The sequence below is a fragment of the Podarcis tiliguerta genome (assembly GCF_965153285.1).
Source record: "Podarcis tiliguerta genome assembly, chromosome: 8".
NCBI classification, from domain to species: domain Eukaryota; kingdom Metazoa; phylum Chordata; class Lepidosauria; order Squamata; family Lacertidae; genus Podarcis; species Podarcis tiliguerta.
In genome coordinates this window covers 79858069-79877358 of record NC_139541.1, presented here as the reverse complement: position 1 = coordinate 79877358, position 19290 = coordinate 79858069, and the positions used below count along the sequence as shown (strand labels likewise).

The following is a 19290-nucleotide window of genomic DNA, read 5'->3' as shown; positions in this document are numbered from 1 at the left end:
TGGACACCTGTGAGTCCAAAATGACTCCCAGGCTGCGCACCTGGTCCTTCAGGGGCACAGTTACCCCATTCAGGACCAGGGAGTCCTCCACACCTGCCTGCCTCCTGTTCCCCAAAAAGAGTACTTCTGTCTTGTCAGGGTTCAATCTCAATCTGTTAGCTGCCATCTGTTATGACGCCACGATTCCTATGCCCCTTCCTGTGTTCCACAATACCCCTCCCTACGGAACTCAACCACTCGCTAACGCCAGTTCCTGTCTCTCTCCTCCTCCTCTCTGTTCCCATCAGGTGAAAGGCGGAAGGCACGTCTGCACCTGCCAGGAGGGCTACACAGGCGCAGAGTGCGAGACGGAGCTGAGCGCCTGCGGTGGCGCCCCCTGCCTGCACGGAGGGCAATGCCAGGAGATGGAAAACAAGACCTTTCTTTGCAACTGCCCTCCTGGGCTTAGTGGCAGCCGCTGTGAGGTACTGAATGAATTTTATTATTAGGGTCACAGACCAGTTCCGGCTCACTTACAATATCAGGAAAATCATAAAACACAACAGGAATACATTGAATTGCAATTGGGTATAACAGAGACAGTTATAGTGGCAGTTAAAAATATATGTTAAATCTTGATCACTAAAATATAACCTAAAATTGACATTTAAAACCTTTAATGCTGTATTGTTTTTAACTCGATCGGAAGCTGCCCAGAGTGGCTGGGGAAACTCAGCCAGATGGGCAGGGTATAAATAAATTATTATTATTATTATTATTATTATTATTATTATTATTATTATCATCATCATCATCACCATTTTGGTAGTACAGCTTGTTCCCTAAGTTTTAAGGCAGTCGCACAGAATTTGGCCACCCTTAGCGTGATCTCTAGATCCTTTTCCTCTACCAGGAGTTTTAGACATTGAAGTTCGGACCCGTTTGGAGATTTTTGTATAACAGGAGTGATAAATACCGAGCGTATATCCCCGTAGAAACGGCAGCGTAACAAGACATGAGAGACAGTTTCTTTTTTTATTTTATTAATATTTTATTAAGATTATCCATAACATCACAAAAAGAAAAAAGAAAAATTCAAAAATAAAAAACAGTTAAAAACAGTTCAATCTTTCATGACATATCTTGCATTTGCTTGTTTCCCGGACCTCCCCCCACCTCCCCTCTTTGTATTCAAGTTCAGTTTATTTATTCAGCAAATCCTTTCCCTCTTTACCTTTATCCTTATCTTGGTCTTAATATATTATAGCTTTAAATTTTCACCTGTTAACAATCCATTTTTTGCATATTCCTTCATAACATTATTACTAAAAGCCCCTTAACCTCAATCCAACATCATTCTAACATTCATTAATTTTGCAATATTTCTGTAGATAGTCTTTAAATTTCTTCCAATCTTCTTCCACCAACTCTTCTCCCTGGTCTCGGATTCTGCTGGTCATTTCCGCCAATTCCATATAGTCCATCACCTTCATCTGCCATTCTTCCAGTTTCTACAGTTTCTACCTCCATCAAGCCGCAGGGGCAGACTCGTTCCACGTATGGTTTACCCTCGAATCTGCCCTGCAATAAGGTAGATGGCAGCACATTGGTCGCTGCGAGGTAATTGTCTTCTGGTCCTGGGGTTGATGGGGCTTCTGTGAGCCAAGGTCAAAGCACCAAACTAAAACTCTTCAGTTCCTAAAAGGATCACAGGGCAAGGGTGTCGAGACAGTGCTGCGCTGATCTTTCGCATTAATCTGGGTGTTGTTTTCCGTGAAGCCTCAAAAACTGAGCGCGATCCCCTGTGCCTTCATAGAATTGCAGAGATGGAAGGGACCCCCAGGGTCATCCAGCCCAACCCCCTGCAATGCAGGAATCTCAGCTAGACTGTCCATGGCAGATGGCCACCCAACCTGTGCTTAAAAGCTCCAAGGAAAGAGAATCCATCACCTCCCGAGGGAGCCTGCTGTCTAACAGCTCTTTCTGTCAGGAAGTTCTTCCTGATGTTTACTCTGAATTTCCTTTCTTGTGGTTGGAATCTATTGGTTCAGGGCAGTGGAAAACACATCTTCCATGTGAAAGCCCTTTGGATTGAAATGGCCGTAATAATAATAATAATAATACTACAGTGGTACCTCGGGTAACATACGCTTCAGATTACATACGCTTCAGGTTACAGACTCCGCTAACCCAGAAATAGTACCTCAGGTTAAGAACTTTGCTTCAGGATGAGAACAGAAATTGTGCTTCGGTGGTGCGGCGGCAGCGGGAGGCCCCATTAGCTAAAGTGGTGCTTCATGTTAAGAACAGTTTCAGGTTGAGCATGGACCTCCGGAACGAATTAAGTACTTAACCTGAGGTACCATTGTAATAATACAGTCATACCTTGGGTTATAGACGCTTCAGGTTGTGCGTTTTCGGGTTGCGCACCGCACTGAACCCGGAAGTACCAGAACAGTTTACTTCCAGCTTTCGGTGCTCGCGCATGTGCAGAGGTGCTAATTCGCACTTTGCGCATGCGCAGAAGCGCCGAATCACGACCCGCACGTGCACAGATGCAGCTCTGTGGGTTGTGAACGTGCCTCCCACACGGCTCACGTTTGCAACCCGAGCGTCCACTGTAATAATAATAATAATAATGATAATAATAATAATAATACAGTGGTACCTCAGGTTAAGTACTTAATTCGTTCCGGAGGTCCATATTTAACCTGAAACTGTTCTTAACCTGAAGCACCACTTTAGCTAATGGGGCCTCCTGCTGCTGCCATGCCGCCGGAGCCCAATTTCTGTTCTTATCCTGAAGCAAAGTTCTTAACCTGAAGCACTATTTATGGGTTAGCGGAGTCTTTAACCTGAAGCCTATGTAACCTGAGGTACCACCGTAATAATATTTTTACTGTTTATACCCCGCCCACCTGACTGGGTTTCCCCAGCCATTCTGGGCGGCTTCCAACATATATAAAAGCATAATAAAACATCAAACATTAAACAACTTCCCTGTATTATCATATCACCTCTCCGTCTTCTCCAGGCTAAACAGTCCCAGCTTCCTCATAAGGCTTGCTTTCCAGAACCTATGTTTTCGTGCAGTGCATTCACAAAGTTGAATATGTTATGCAAAATGCATGCAGATGCGCTCACTTTGAGTGATGTATGCATCGCAGAATGTTGCCTGTGCAAATTGTGCCTTTTCGGGGGGGGGGGAGAGAAGAGTGGAGTCTTTACAACCACCTCCGGCGATCTGGAACATTTTTGCCCCACCCGGTTGCAGCCCCCTCTCCACCCCTCCGCAACCAATTTGTGACCTTGTTATTTGGATCCGGCAGGTCTTTGTGGATCCCTGCTCCTCGAGCCCATGTCCCGACAACGCTTCCTGCGTGGGCAGCGAGGGCAGCTACGTCTGCTCTTGCCCCGAAGGCGCTGCTTGCCGGCAGCTGCGAGAGGCCTGCCTCGACGGCGTGTGCCAAGGTAGGTGCCAGGGGCTGCTGGCGGGGCCCAAGGTAACGCTGTCAGAGTGCCATAGGGCAGTGTTCCCTAACCTTGGGCCTCCAGCTGTTTTTGGACTACAACTCCCATCATCCTTGACCACTGGTCTTGTTAGCGAGGGATGATGGGAGTTGTAGTCCAAAAACAGCTGGAGGCCCAAGGTTGGGGAACGCTGCTATAGGGGAGTTCAACAATGGCTGCCGCTTGTATACACCCCCCCCCTGTCCTCTGAACAAGCACTGTCAGGGTTCAAGGGCACATTCCAGCCCAATGAAGGTTGCAAAGTGAGGCTGGTGAGGGGCAGGCCTGGGGAAAGCCCTGAGGGGCCGCATAGAGAAGCCCGGAGGGCCACGTTGAACCCACAAACAAAGTGTCGAAGAGCAAGCCAGCAGTAAATCACACCATTCGAAGTTGGAGTTAACCGTTTATTAGCCAAAAAACCAACGATCTGCACAGCCTTGGTTGAGTGTCAGGCCTAAGGAGCACAGCAACTCACCCTGGTAGGTTTGGGCCCATGAATCAGTTGCCAAGGCTGAAAGTCCCTGCCTTCCCACAGCAGGCTATGTCCCCTCCTCTCCAAGCAAAAGGAGACGGCGTATTTCATGCCTCTTCTGGTCCTGGGAGACCAGGCAGGAGGGAAGCTTGTTGAAGAAGTGTAGCCTTACTGGAGTTCACCGATTGGGTCTGCGTTGCTACGGGACAGGAGGAAGGAAGTCAAATGACACCGAGGTTGGTTCAAGGAAAGAGTTTATTCTGCTCTCCGGATAGCAGAAGGCACTTGCGTGGTGAGTCCACAGCAAGTCCAAAGAAATCAGAGATTACATGCAATATATATATCCTCCAGGCACCCTCTCCCTCCTTCCCCAGGACTCCAACCACGTCAGCCTATGTACGCAGGTTCTTGCTCTCAAAGGCCCAGTAGGGGTATTGTTGGGTTGAAATAAATGACAGACGAGTGACACGTGTCATATGGGAGGCATCTCTCGAGCATGTCTCGGAGAGTCCCTTTTATTGAATATTACAGCATTGCCACATATGTGCTTGTTGCTGATTGGTTGACACAAATCATATGCAAGGGTTGCATATAGGCATTAATCATCAATAGATTAAAGGTTGGGAAAGAGAACACAGAATTACAGGTATGAAAACCTCCTTATTAAACTATTACTAGTGATTGATATAGCAAAACTTAAAAGGGCATAACCGTCGCATTCCATAGATGTGGTCAACCATGCATTAAGAACAGGTCAGGGTACGATGTTTCATGAACTCAATGTGAACTAAACATTCTAGGGTGGGTGAGGACGGAATGCTTCAGCTCAGAGCAGTTTGCCAGACTCATGTGCAGAAGCAAAACCTCCCATCAGGGTATTCCTTCCCGTACTTCTGACCATAAAAGGATCTTCCTCTTCCTACTCTTATCTTGGAGGAAGAGGTTGTCATCTTCGAGAACACGCTCTGGCGTTGTTCCCGGACTTAGGTCTGTGCGTCTTTTGTGGTCAGGACATAAGATAAGGCACAGACATGTCTTCTCTGTTCTACTGGTACAGTCAAGGTCATCCCTTGCCGTGACTGATAAAGGAGAGAGTTTGTTTATACAGCTGTGTCCTTGTTATGCATTTGCTCAACAGCTCAAGTTTTATGCATTTTAGAGTGCTCTTTAAAAGGGGGGGGGGGTTGAGTCAGTTTGACTGCACAGAAACCCATTCCTTCAGGAGGGGGTGGGACTTTCTGGTTTCCTCACCAGCCTGCTCCTCTCCAGCCTCTGCTTCTGGACTGCTCTCTGCCACACACTCTCCCAGCTCACCAAGCCCCGTTTCCTCTTCAGGCGGTTATGGGAGTTGTAGTCCAGCAAAACATCTTTCCCATCCCTGGAGAGGCCTAGGACTGAACCTGGAGCCTCCTGCTCTGCTTACAGAGCCCTGGGGTGATTTGGGACCCCCTTCCTCAAGCCGGAGCCCTCCAGACTACAACTCCCATCAGCCACGCTGCCTGACCGAGGATGATGGGAGTGGTAGTCCGAAAGACCAGGTTGGGAATGCCTGTTTTTCCCCCGTTTCCCAAGGCCTCATTCATCCTCCTCTCCCTTCCAGGCGCCGCCAACACAACAATCCTCTATGTGCTGCTGCCGCTGGCTGCCCTGCTCGTCCTGGCAGTCCCCACCTTGGTCCTCCTGGCGCTGTGGATCCACCGCAAATCCCGGGGGACTCCTCCAGCCGCACCGGAACCCGCCACCAACAACAGCCTGCAGCCCGACGCCGTCCACTTGATCCGCAACTTCACCCACGGCGACGCCGAGCAGGGGCCCGGGGAGGAGGAGGCCACGGCCAAGGCGGGGCGACCCCCAGGAACGCGCCCGTCCTGCGGGCTCCCAAAGACAGACATCTCCAACGAGGAGAGGGCCAAACTGAACCGGCTGAACGCCGCCCCAGCCTTGCCAAGGCCTCTGCTCTGACCCTGCCGGAGAGGGGACGGTGTTTCAGCTGTGTGCAAAAAAATTAAAAAGGCGGAGGGGGGAATTGGACCCGCAGAGGAGGACTCCGTCAGCACTGCGACCAGGGGCTAAAGAGCCCAGTGGCACTGCCCCCCGGAAAAAAGTGGGGTGTGCGACCCCCAAAGCACCTTCCTGACCAATCAAGCCTTTTGTAGTAGGAGTCCGTCCACACTTGCCCAGCGCTGCTGTATTTCTGACTTGGATTCCAGGGTTCCTGTCTGCCTTTCACTTTAGGGCAGTGAGGAGCAGCTTCTGTGAAACACGTGTGCTGGCAGGCGGAAGCCCAACAGGTTGGGTCACCGGATGACGACCCCACTCCTTAAAGGGGGGTCGGTTGGGGAGATTAGTTCTCTGGATGCGAGGAAAGCCGTCCCTCCAAACTTTAGTCTGGCAAAGGCAATATGGAAGCCGGGAGGATTTTGGCTCCGCTGCCGGACTCAAAGAGTCCAGGTTGGCTGGAGGATGATGAAAAGTCACCTTGCCTTGCTTCTGCTTCCGAAGGGGTTAAAGGGGTGTGTCTGTGTAATTTGAATGGCGAGAAGGGATTGGAGGAGCTGGGCCGCGCCCATCTGGACCTAGCCACCGATTGGCTACATGGTCCGGAAAGCAACATTATGGAGTGCAGGGGGGCCGGGGCGGAAGATTGCCTTGTGGCCAAGCGTTGCTGACAACTGCCGGCCATTTTGTTATGAGGGAAAACAGGAAATGCTAGCCCTTGCTTCCTCCTCTGCCTGAGGGGACTGGAGGAGGACCCGGGAAGGCAGCAGGGGAGAAGAATGGAGACCCCCGAAAAGCAGGCAGAGGGGGCTGGTGTTGACAAAAAGCGCAGGAAGCAGCGAGTGCCACACTCCTTGGAGGGCTAGATCTGCCACCCATCACAGCCTGCCGCCTGAGGCAACTGCCTCATCGAGCGTCATGATGGGCCCGGCCCTGCTGGGAGGGGTGGCAAATGGGCCAAGGAGAAGCCCGTCGAAGGCCCTACACGGGGCATCAAAGCTAAGACCTTCCTTCCTGGATCAGATCAGAGTTCATCTTTTCTGCCTATAAGAGCTTGTCAGGTGACTCAGAGGATGTTCCTGTGGGGGTGGGCACGCTGTCCCCCCACCCTAAATCTAGTGCCTCTGTGCTCCTGGATGTTTCAAGCCAGGGATGGGCTAACCTGTGGTCCTCTGGGTGTTACTGGACTACAACTCCCATCCGCTCCAGCCAGTGTGGCCGTTGGTCAGGGATGATGGGGGCTGTAGTGTAGTGAACGTCTGGAAGGCCCAGTTTTGGTCCATCATGCTTAAGAGCTATTTGGTGCGAGACTTTCCGTCCTCGAGAATTTTCCTAGCCTCTGGAAACAGCAGCTGGTGAGTTCTGGGTCTAGCGTCTTGACAGCTGCCCCTGCACCCTGGCCAGCTCCACAGCCGTGAAGGGGAGGGTCCGGTGGTCTAAACTGAGACTAAAAACTTAATTTCCAAATGAGCTGGGGTGTTGGTCCTAGTGCATGATGGGGTGTAGAAGCTGCTCCACATTAGGAGATGCCCGCTGTGGTTTCTGTTGCAGAAGACAGTGTAAGTTTGCAGAGTTGCGGAGGGGAAAGCGAAGGCCAGCCCTACCATTAGTCTGAGTGAGCAGCTGCCTCAGGCGGCAGTTAGCAAGGGGTGGCAGCAGTTTCTCCACACAAACACACCCCAACACTCAACTCCCCTAAGCTAGCTGACTCGCCACCTCCTAAGCTAGCTTGATGACCTTCAGATGTGGTGGAAGATGCCAACCTGGTGTTGAAATCAGAGCCGCCCATCAGTCTGGTTGGATTCTGTACGCAGAACAGGGCGACGCCATCTTGCCCATTGCCTCTGGCTGTGCTGGTCCCAAGGGCTAACCGTGCGGCGAGGTCCAAGGTCGATGGTGCGGTATGGAGGCTGTCCGTCAAAGCTGAAGCGGGGTCCAAGGCAGGGAGTCGGGTGAGGTCAGGAACTCTGGCAGAAGAGCAGGACAGGATGCAGGCAGGAACAGGCTACCAACAATGTTGCTGCCGCAACCTGGGACTGGACCGGCTGGCTTTTATCTGCCCCGAGGCATAGGGCAGCCCCGATCCTCTGGTGACTTGCCTCTCCTGGCCTGGAGGTGAGCACTCCTCCTGCGAGAACTTAGTTCCCTCCGCCTCTCTGCCCTGAGCCTCTGCAGCTCAGGAGAGGCTGGAGGGTTACCGGACCCAGAGGCAACCTCAGCTTCCCTTGACGGGGCTGAGAGTGGAGCACCTGCAGGCAATGGGTCCTCCATCACCTCAGGAGCCAGAGCAGACTCAGCTGGTGCCTGCACCTGAGGACCCAGCACAGGTGAGGACCCTTCAGGCTCAGGCCCCAGCCCCGGCTCAGCTGGTTCTGGAGGCAGGGACTCCTGTGCAGGCTGGGATCCCTCAGGTTCAGCCTCCGAGTCCGAATCCCAGGCCATCACACCGGCAGCATAGTGTCATGGGCAGGCCCCGGGGAAAGGCCTTGTCTTTTCCCTCCCCATTGGGGTATCTTCTTGTTCCCAGTTGCGACTGTCTGGCAAATGGCCTGTTTGAGTCTGATTCAGAAAAACTGGACCCCTTTGTGTCTCCTTATCTGCCTCCGAGGCGGCCCAGTTGCTAACCACTCCTTTTTGAAGCCATCCCGGTTGCCGTAGTCCTGTGAATTACAGTGGTGCCTCGCAAGACGAAAAGAATCCGTTCCGCGAGTCTCTTCGTCTTGCGGTTTTTTTCGTCTTGCGAAGCAAGCCCATTAGCAGCTTAGCGCTATTAGCGGTTTAGCGGCTATTAAAGGCTATTAAAGACTTATGGGATTAGCGGATTAGCTGCTAAAAGGCTATTAGCGGCTTAGCGGGCTTAGTGGATCAGCTGATAAGCGGCTTAGCAATCAGCTGTTAAGCGACTTAGCGGCTTGGGAAAAGGGGGGGGGAGGGGGGAAAACCCCCGCAGGAACTCGCAAGACATTTTCGTCTTGCGAAGCAAGCCCATAGCAAATTCGTTTTGCGAAGCACCTCCAAAATGGAAAACCCTTTCGTCTAGCGGGTTTTCCGTCTTGCGAGGCATTCGTCTTGCGGGGCACCACTGTACATACCCCAAGTTGCGCTTGGTGCTTCCAATGAGATGTTGAATCGTTGGTTACAGCAGGTTTCACCAACCTGGTGCCCTCTGGATGTTTTGAACTACAACTCCCATCAGCCATTGCATGCTCTTTCAAACAAGATGAGGAAAGACTCTGGATTGATGAGGAAAGACTCTGGAAATGCATGAGATCAGTTTATTGAAGAACAAACAAGTTTTACATATACAGTGGTATCTCGGGTTAAGTACTTAATTCGTTCCGGAGGTCCGTTCTTAACCTGAAACTGTTCTTAACCTGAAGCACCACTTTAGCTAATGGGGCCTCCTGCTGCCGCTGTGCTGCCACTGCACGATTTCTGTTCTCATCCTGAAGCAAAGTTCTTAACCCAGGGTAATATTTCTGGGTTAGCGGAGTCTGACCTGAAGCATACGTAACCTGAGGTACCACTGTATTCAGAACGGTTTCTCAGATGCGCGCCCTTAACTAGATGTGGCACAGAAATGAGGAGACTGGAACTGGCAGCTAATATTATTATTATTATTATTATTATTATTAATAATAATAATAATAATAAATTTATTTATACCACGCCCTCCCCAGCCAGAGCCGGGCTCAGGCCAGCTAACACCAGTAAAATTACAGTAAAAACATAATAGGGGGGAAACCCACCAATTTAAAATACAGGTTAAAATGCAATTTAAAATGCAGCTTCATTTTAAAAGTAGCCCATAGATCAAAACCATTAGAGGAGGTAAGACATAAGGGTCAGACGGAGTCCAAACCAAGGCCAGGCGGAACAGCTCTGTCTTGCAGGCCCTGCGGAAAGATGTCAAGTCCCGCAGGGCCCTAGTCTCATGGGACAGAGCATTCCACCAAGTCGGGGCCAGTACTGAAAAGGCCCTGGCCCTAGCTGGGGAAAACCAAAACAATACGTTATACATGCTCAATGTATCCTTGTCAAACCATTACCTAGTGCACATTTAACAAATGGGGAACTGAAGTATCTGGTGAAAGAGCGACGTCCCAAAAACTATACAGGAGGCAGCAATGTTAGCTGACCAATTAATGAAATTAGAGACAGGGGCTGATGGGAGTCGTAGTCTAAAACACAGGGTGATGAAGATCGCGAATGCTCATTGTCACAGATCCACTCGCCTCCATATACTCTCCTTACCGCATTGCCAGCAGGGGACCCCACAGTCCCCTTCCTTAGAATCATATAAAGTTGGAAGGGACCCCAAGAATCCAACTCCAAGCAGAGCAGGAAATCCTTTGCCCAACATGGGGCTCGAACCCACAAAAACGCGATTTAACAGTCCTGCGCTGTATCGACTGAGTTATCCAAAGTTTGTTGGGCATATCTGGACCAAAGTCCGCCAGCTGCCGACCCAAATTGAGGACCGACTCTGACTCCTTCCCTACTGGGCAGAGTATTCATTATCGCTATTGCCATTAATAAGAATAATACATTACTCTGAATCAGATGGAACATGTACAGATTTGAAAAAGGGGAGGAACAACCCCAACCCCAATTGGGAGTGGGCTGAATGTATTTAAATTGTAATATACTGTAAAGATGACTTTATAGCTTTTTGTTGATGATCTTCTGGATACTTTTAAGATGATAATTGATGATTATTTTGTACTGGGGCACAGTTGAAGAAACCCGAGTAAATTCTTTATTTGCCTCATTTATTGCCTTGGGAGAAATTTCATTTCCTGGCTTGGGGTGGTCTGGTCCCAGAACAGGTCTCATTGTAATCGCGGATATATTGGCATCCAGACCACTTGACCAGAGGGCAGCCTTTAAACAGGGGACCCTGCTGGCTCCCTGTGTCACAGCAGTGGCGTAGCGTGGGGGGTGCAGGGGGGGCCGGCCGCACCGGGCGCAACATCTGGGGGGAGGGGGCGCTCGCACTCGCAGCTCTCTGCCCCTACCTGGCTCACTCACTCTCTCTCACTGCAGTGCTGGCTGTGCGAATCCGATCCGAGCCGCCGCGTCGCCGCCCACTGTGGAGGGGAGGGTGCCAGGCGTGCGGTGCAGTGCGGAGAGAGAGAGAGGGACTATCTGGGGGAGGGACAGTGCAGCGGGGGGGGGGCGCAAATTACTTGCCTTGCCCCGGGTTAGGGGGCGCAAATTACTTGCCTTGCCCCGGGTGCTGACAACCCACGCTACGCCACTGGTCACTAGAGTGTGGCATTTTAGAGGGTGAAACTTAACTTCTGCAAATTTCTTCAGCGAGGTGTCTTTAAAATATTATTTTTGGGTGTGAGTAATTCAGATCTGCTGTTTTTTGTTTTGTTTTTTGCAATTGGACAACATTCCTTATGAGGAACGGCTAAGGGAGCTGGGCATGTTTAGCCTGGAGAAGAGGAGGTTAAGGGGTGATATGATAGCCATGTTCAAATATATAAAAGGATGTCACATAGAGGAGGGAAAAAGGTTGTTTTCTGCTGCTCCAGAGAAGCGGACACGGAGCAATGGATCCAAACTACAAGAAAGAAGATTCCACCTAAACATTAGGAAGAACTTCCTGACAGTAAGAGCTGTTCGACAGTGGAATTTGCTGCCAAGGAGTGTGGTGGAGTCTCCTTCTTTGGAGGTCTTTAAGCAGAGGCTTGACAACCATATGTCAGGAGTGCTCTGATGGTGTTTCCTGCTTGGCAGGGGGTTGGACTCGATGGCCCTTGTGGTCTATTCCAACTCTATGATTCTGTATCGGTAAGTCTGCATTTGATGAGAGGTGCCAGTAAGTTCCGCCTGAAGAAAAGCCCTGAATTGAACCAAAATCCCTTCTGGATTCCGAAGTCATGTTGCAGCTTCTTGGCACCCCTCATTTTTTGAATTTGAAAGTTGGAAAATTCAACGCGCCCTCCTTTCCGCTGACCCCTGATGAGGCACGGATACCCTACCACCCTCCGGCCCTCAGCAAAGAACCTCGTACCTATGGGACCGCCTCTCCCGGTATGCCCCGCGGAGGACCTTAAGGTCCATAAATAGCAACACCCTAGAGGTGCCCTAAGGAAGTCAGATTAGCCTCAACCAGAGCCAGGGCCTTTTCAACACTGGCCCCAACTTGGTGGAACACTCTGTCTCATGAGACCAGGGCCCTGCAGGATCTGATTTCTTTCCGCAGGGCCTGTAAGACAGAGTTGTTCCGCCTGGCCTTTGGCTTGGAATCAACTTGATCCCCTTCCCCTCTTTCCTTTCTCCTTCTGTGATGGAATTCCTCTTTGGGGACTTCCCTGGCTTTTTTCTGGCCCACGTAGGACCAGTCTGGATAGTTGGCCTTGGTGAAGTTTTGACGTTTTCATCCCCCCAAAATGTTTTGATTTGAGTTTCTACTGAAATGAGGCTGCATTTTAATGTTGTATTTTAATCTTGTTTTAAGTTGCATTTTAATCAAGTGTTTTTATACCTGGTGTTAGCCGCCCTGAGCCCAGTCTTGGCTGGGGAGGGCGGGGTATAAATAAAATTTATTATTATTATTATTACTAAGGAGAGTCTGCAGGATCAGGCCACAGGGGGTCCATCTAGGGCAGCATCCCATACCCACTGTGGCCACCTGGATGCCCTGTGAGACCTGAGCACATGAGCTGCCCGCCCCCCAACCTGGGAGACCAGGGTTCAAATCCACACTCACTGGGGAGCCAGGCACTGCATCTCTCAGCTTAACCTACCTCACAGGGCTGTTGTGGAGATTCAGGGAGGAAGAGGAGGAGGAGAATAAGGTGGGATATGAATAAATGCAACCACTCAAGTCGCAGATGTATCGTCACGCTCGGCTTCTGCAGCGGCCAATGGTCCCGGGCCCATAGGAAGTCAGACTATCCTCCACCAGGGCAGGGCCTTCTCAGTGATGGCTCCGACCTGGTGGAATGTTCTGTCCCATGAGACCAAAGACCCTGAAGGATTTAACTTCCTTCCGCAGGGCCTGTAAGACAGAGCTATTCCGCCTGGCCTTTAATTTGAATTCAGCCTGATCTTTTATTTCCCTTCTCTTCCCTCCCCTTCCCCTTCTATGAAGATTACCCGCTCTGAGACCTCACAGCTAATTCTCCCCTGGCCTCCTCACTGGCCCAAGTAGGACCAATTCAGCCAGCTAGCCCTGGTGATTATCTAATGCTTATTAGATGGATTTCCCCTAAATTGATTTCTGACTTTGAATTATATTGTTATTCGTGTTTTTATACTGTATTTTATGCTGCTTTTACAATTACGTGTTTTAAACTTGTTGTTAGCCGTCCTGAGCCCGGTTTTTGAACCGGGAAGGGCGGGGTATAAATAAAAAAAATATTATTATGAATGCCCGTTTAAAAGCCATCTCAAAAAACACACACCCAGCTTTATTGCAGTCCATAGACCGCAAATACACAGTACAGCGATAGTACATATCAGCAGTTATTAAGGTCATCTACAAGAGGAAGAATCCCAATACAGTGGTACCTCGGGTTAAGAACTTAATTCGTTCGAGAGGTCCGTTCTTAACCTGAAACTGTTCTTAACCTGAAGCACCACTTTAGCTAATGGGGCCTCCTGCTGCCGCTGCACCGCCGGAGCACGCTTTCTGTTCTCATCCTGAAGCAAAGTTCTTAACCCGAGGTACTATTTCTGGGTTAGCGGAGTCTGTAACCTGAAGCGTATGTAACCCGAGGTACCACTGTAGATTATTTTATTCATTTAAAAGCTGTTTTAATTGACTTTCTTTAAAAAAACAAGAAAAACCTCGTAAGCGGTGTACAAAAATAGCATTACAACAACACGATAAAAGGAAGAGTTCTGAAACATCAAGGTCCAATCTCTGGGGTCAAGCAACGCAACCAGCTGTTTGGAAACGAGCCCCTCTTACACCAGAAAGGGGCATTTTTGTGGGCAAAAATAGGTGTCTCTCTGCACTCTCTGGCCCCCTCCCCCCAGTTGTTTTGGGGTTGTTTTGAGTGACAGCAATGCCAGCCTCTGACAAACCCAGGCAGACGGGATCTCCTCTCTCGCTTTTCCCAGCGAGCGAAACCCCCTCCGGGCTGCTCCTGTCTTGGGCGCGAAGAGGATCGTTTTCCTTGGCACCCGATCCCCATCTCTGACCTGTTCTGCCTGGCTCCCGCTCTTGCTCCTGCTCTCTGCACCTCGCCACCTTCCTCGCAGTAGCCGCAGGAAGAACGGGTGGCCATTCAAAGTGGAGCACAGCTCATTCTAGATGGTAGCGATTTGGGGGCAGGCTGTGGCCTGCCCTTGCCTTGCCCTCGGCTCCTGAGAACAGAGCGAGGCTATGTTTCTGGGTTCCTCGGCTCCAAACCTGTATGGGCAGGGCAAACTGTTTCCAACACACACATACACACACACAACGGCATCAGGGCTCACTGGGCGCACCACACGCAAACATACACACACCAGCTGCTAGCCCCAGTGGCTATAGGAGGGCGTGGGACTGGGATGAAGAAATCCCGGTGCGGTTGGGAATTTCCGACTCTTGAGCGTTTCAAAATAACCAGCCACCTGCAGCGCGGAAACAGGGGCAGCGCCAACCGTCGCTTTGGAGCGAGTTTCTAGGCCTCATGGGTCCATACCGGGGTCGGCAGCTGAGGTCTCATGCATTTACGTGTTACGTTATAAGTTACATGGAACCGGGCCTTCTCGGTGGTGGCACCCGCCCTGTGGAACACCCTCCCACCAGATGTCAAAGAGAACAACAACTACCAGACTTTTAGAAGACATCTGTTTAGGGAAGCTTTTAATGTTTGATGCATTGTTGTTGTTGTTGTTTAGTCGTGTCCGACTCTTCGTGACCCCCTGGACCAGAGCACGCCAGGCACTCCTGTCTTCCACTGCCTCCCGCAGTTTGGTCAAACTCATGTTGGTAGCTTCAAGAACACCGTCCAACCATCTCGTTCTCTGTCGTCCCCTTCTCCTTGTGCCCTCCATCTTTCCCAGCATCAGGGTCTTTTCCAGGGAGTCTTCTCTTCTCATGAGGTGGCCCAAGTATTGGAGCCTCAGCTTCAGGACCTGTCCTTCCAGTGAACACTCAGGGCTGATTTCCTTCAGAATGGAGAGGTTTGATCTTCTTGCAGTCCATGGGACTCTCAAGAGTCTCCTCCAGCACCATAATTCAAAAGCATCAGTTCTTCGGCGACCAGCCTTCTTTATGGTCCAGCTCTCACTTCCATACATCATTACTGGGAAAGCCCTGTTTAGGGAAGCTTTTAATGTTTGATGCATTACTGTATTTTAATATTTTGTTGGAAGCTGCCCAGAGTGGCTGGGGAAGCCCAGCCAGATGGGTGGGGTATAAATAATAATAATAATAATAATAATAATAATAATAATAATAATAATTTATTCACGCATTTATTTGACAAGATTTCTGTGCCACTGCTCATAAAATATACCTGAGCGGTTTGCAATAATACATACAGCAGAAAGCTAAAAGCTGAAGCCGGCAATTGTGGAAAGATGTGCGATTAAGTGTCTGCACGAGGTTTCTAGGCGTTTTGAGCAGAAAGACCTTTCCTCAAAAGCCTGGCCTGGCCTTACATACGAGCAATATTCAGCATTGTAGAATAGGGGAGAGTTCCTCTGAGCATGTGCAGTTCTGCTGAGCGACATCTGAGAGAAGGACCACTTTGGAGAGAGAGGGGAGCCCAGGCAGCAAGCATCTCCTCAGTGTCAGAGAATCCTATTTTCTGTCACTGATAAACTGTTCTTAATATGGTGTTGAGGGAGAACTGGGACATATATCTTTGGAATAGGGAAGAGTGGCGGGGGAAATTAACCTTTATGTCTATTTGTACTAAGTGAGGCTGAATAACAGCCATAACGACAACATAGCGGCCTCCGCTGGCAGGGGGGCCACCCCCCAAAAAAGATGCAGTATGTGGGGCGTTCTGGGAAAACAAAATAGCAGCCCTCAACAGCAGCTGCGAAAATTATTACAGCCACCACCAAACTAAAAAGGAATGTGAAATGCAGCAAAGCAGATGTGGAACTCGACAGTTTCATTTGTGAGAACGAAAACGGATAGAGTAACAAAAAGCCCTTTATAAACTTCTCTGTTCATGCGCCATTCCTGATAAGACCTGAAGCCGCATTGATTCTGGGTGGAATTAGAACCACCAAGGTCACTTTTTTTTTTTGCTGTAAAAGCGGCAACAGCGAAAAGCAAGTTCGTCTCGCAGGCCGGGCACTCTCTGCCCTGCTTAGAAGGCTCCAGGGTAACATTATCTTCCCTGTTCAAGCTCACCGAAAGTCCATTACTGTCCATGAAAGGCAGGCGAGTCAGCGGGCGAGAGGAGGGCTCTGTTACAGGATCCATGGCCCAGAGCCATTTGCTCAATCGTTAATAAACTCCGCGCTGAGAGATCAGGATACGGACAGGCGCCAGGCCAGGTGTGTGTGTCTCTGGATTTAGGGGTTGGCGAGGAGAAGAATGAGAGACGAACCACCCCGAAAATGAAAATTGTGCAGCTGGAAAAGGAAAGGGCGAGCAAAACGGCCGAGGCGATGGAGAAAGGGGACAGGTTGCAACATTTGGGGCTTTTTAATTTAGAGGGAGGGACGTGGGTGGCGCTGTGGGTCAAACCACAGAGCCTAGGACTTGCCGATCAGAAGGTCAGCGGTTCGAATCCCCGCGACGGGGTGAGCTCCCGTTGCTCGGTCCCTGCTCCTGCCAGCCTAGCAGTTCGAAAGCACGTCAAAGTGCAAGTAGATAAATAGGTACCACTCCGGCGGGAAGGTAAATGGCGTTTCCGTGCGCTGCTCTGATTCGCCAGAAGCGGCTTAGTCATGCTGGCCACATGACCCGGAAGCTGTACGCCGGTTCTCTCAGTCAATAAAGCGAGATGAGCGCCACAACCCCAGAGTCGGCCACGACTGGACCTAATGGTCAGGGGTCTCTTTACCTTAATTTAGAGGGAAGGTGAGCAAGCTGGAGGTGTGTAAGATTATGTATGGCGTTCAGGAATTGGACAAGGAGATGTTTCCTCCTCTTCTTCCATGGTACTAGAACTGAGAGCCACCCAGCGAAGCTGAGGGTTGGAAGACTGAACACAGAGAAAAGGAAATGCTTCTGCATTCAGCGCATGGTTAAACTGTGAAACTCCCTCCTGCAGGCCATAGAGTTGGATGGCTTCAAAAGAGGGGTAGGCAAATTTGTGGAGGGTTAAGACTATGTTCTGCCTCCCCTGTTGGAGACAGTATGCCACTGAATACCACAGTTGCTGATAATAATTGTTTGTTGTTTAGTCCTTTAGTCGTGTCCGACTCTTCGTGACCCCATGGACCAGAGCACGCCAGGCACTCCTGTCTTCCACTGCCTCCTGCAGTTTGGTCAGAGATAATAATTATAATAAATAATAATTTATTATTTGTACCCCGCCCATCTGGCTGGGCCTCCCCAGCCACTCTGGGCGGCTTCCACAGAGACCAAAATTACATTAAAATGTCACACATTAAAAACTTCCCTGAACAGGGCTGCCTTCAGATGTCTTCTGAATGTCAGGTAGTTGTTTATCTCTTTGACACCTGAAGGGAGGGCGTTCCACAGGGCGGGCGCCACTACCGAGAAGGCCCTCTGTCTGGTTCCCTGTAACCTCACTTCTCACAATGAGGGAACCGCCAGAAGGCCCTTGGCGCTGGACCTCAGCATCCAGGCAGAACGATGGGGGTGGAGACGCTCCTTCAGGTGTACAGGTATGCTGAGACTTTAAAATCCTCAGATTAATATAGTGGAAGTGTTTGGCTTGGCTCCCTGCTCTTACCCCATCTCAGCCATTAACCCTTTCTGTGCTGTGTCTGTAAAATAGGGACAAACGTGACCTGTTACCAAGGCAACAATGACTGAAGGCTGTCAAATACTTCGCCTGAAGTTTAACCCCTTGAAAAAGTAGCAATTGAAAGGTTAGGCATCACCCAGGGATAAAAGTGCAGCGGCAGAGCGTCTGCATGCAGAAGGTAACGGGTTCAAATTTGGGACCATCTCCAGGGAGGCCAGGCGAAAGCCTTCCTGCATGAGAGCGCTCGCCAATCTCTGTAGAACAAGGTTTCCCAAACTTACAATAATTGCATCCTGCTTTGGGCAAAGATAATTTGGGGGTAGTTTTCCCAGTAGTGATGTATGGAAGTGAGAGCTGGACCATAAAGAAGGCTGATCACCGAAGAATGGATGCTTTTGAATTCTGGTGCTGAAGGAGACTCTTGAGAGTCGCATGGACTGCAAGAAGATCAAACCTCTCCATTCTGAAGGAAATCAGCCCTGAGTGCTCACTGGAAGGACAGGTCCTGAAGCTGAGGCTCCAAGACTTAGGCCACCTCACGAGAAGAGAAGACTCCCTGGAAAAGACCCTGATGTTGGGAAAGATGGAGGGCACAAGGAGAAGGGGACGACAGAGGACGAGATGGTGGGACAGTGTTCTCGAAGCTACCAGCCTGAGTTTGACCAAACTGCGGGAGGCAGTGGAAGACAGGAGTGCCTGGCGTGCTCTGCTCCAGGGGGTCACAAAGAGTCAGACACGACTAAACCACTAAACAACAACAACAAATATTTGAATTGTTTTCTGGAGGTAAAAGAAAAGTTCTATGATAAAGTAGAATAAAACATTCTGCTGTGTACTCTTTGAAATTTTTTAACATACCCCTATGAGTACATATGCATACTGCACTTTAGGAAACACTTTGCGTGACCTGTGGTCTGGTTCAGTAGAAGGCAGCTTCCTAGATCCTTACTTCAGCAATGTCTGGAAGGCCTTTTGTATGTTCTCAGAGGACTCTTGTCCCTAGGAGCACTTCATTTCATGGAGGCATGACTGGAAACAAAACGTTAGATGCTTTCCATATGACCCCCTCCAGCAGCGCGAGCCAAAGGTCTGTGTTGCCTGTGCATTTTAATGCCTGAGATCCTGTTCCTTATGCTTTTCCCCCTCCAAGCAAAACTCCACTTAAAAAAAATTAATAATGAAAGGAAGAAGGATCAAATTCAGTGATTTCATAGGGAGATATTCTAGAGTTCCCGTCTACTGTACTTCCCTATAACTCCTTGAGAACATTTTGCTGACCGCATTATTCCTGAAAGATGGTATCTGTGGTTGGAAGGGGCGTGAACTGATCTACATTTCATGCATTCAAACCGTTTTTAACAGGTAGAGAGAGCTGGGAGGGCCTGTTGTCTCAAACCCTGACTGGAGAATCGCTGGCAGTCTGTGCAGGGAATACTGACTTGAAGGTAAAGGGACCCCTGACCATTAGGTCCAGTCATGACCGAC

General features: G+C 49.9%; 1 protein-coding gene across 1 annotated transcript in view; it reads left to right on the top strand.

The window, feature by feature from the left end:
- The window catches only part of LOC310683496 (uncharacterized protein), a gene marked incomplete at its 5' end in the record, with an annotated part of 58799 nt that extends 51859 nt beyond the window's left edge, over positions 1–6940 (top strand). The window contains 3 exons of the mRNA XM_083453430.1: positions 288–464; positions 3309–3450; positions 5562–6940. Of these exons, the coding sequence (XP_083309556.1) occupies positions 288–464; positions 3309–3450; positions 5562–5923 (681 nt within the window). The 3' untranslated portion in view covers positions 5924–6940. The remainder of the gene's footprint in view (positions 1–287; positions 465–3308; positions 3451–5561) is intronic.
- Between the last annotated feature and the right edge of the window lie 12350 nt (positions 6941–19290).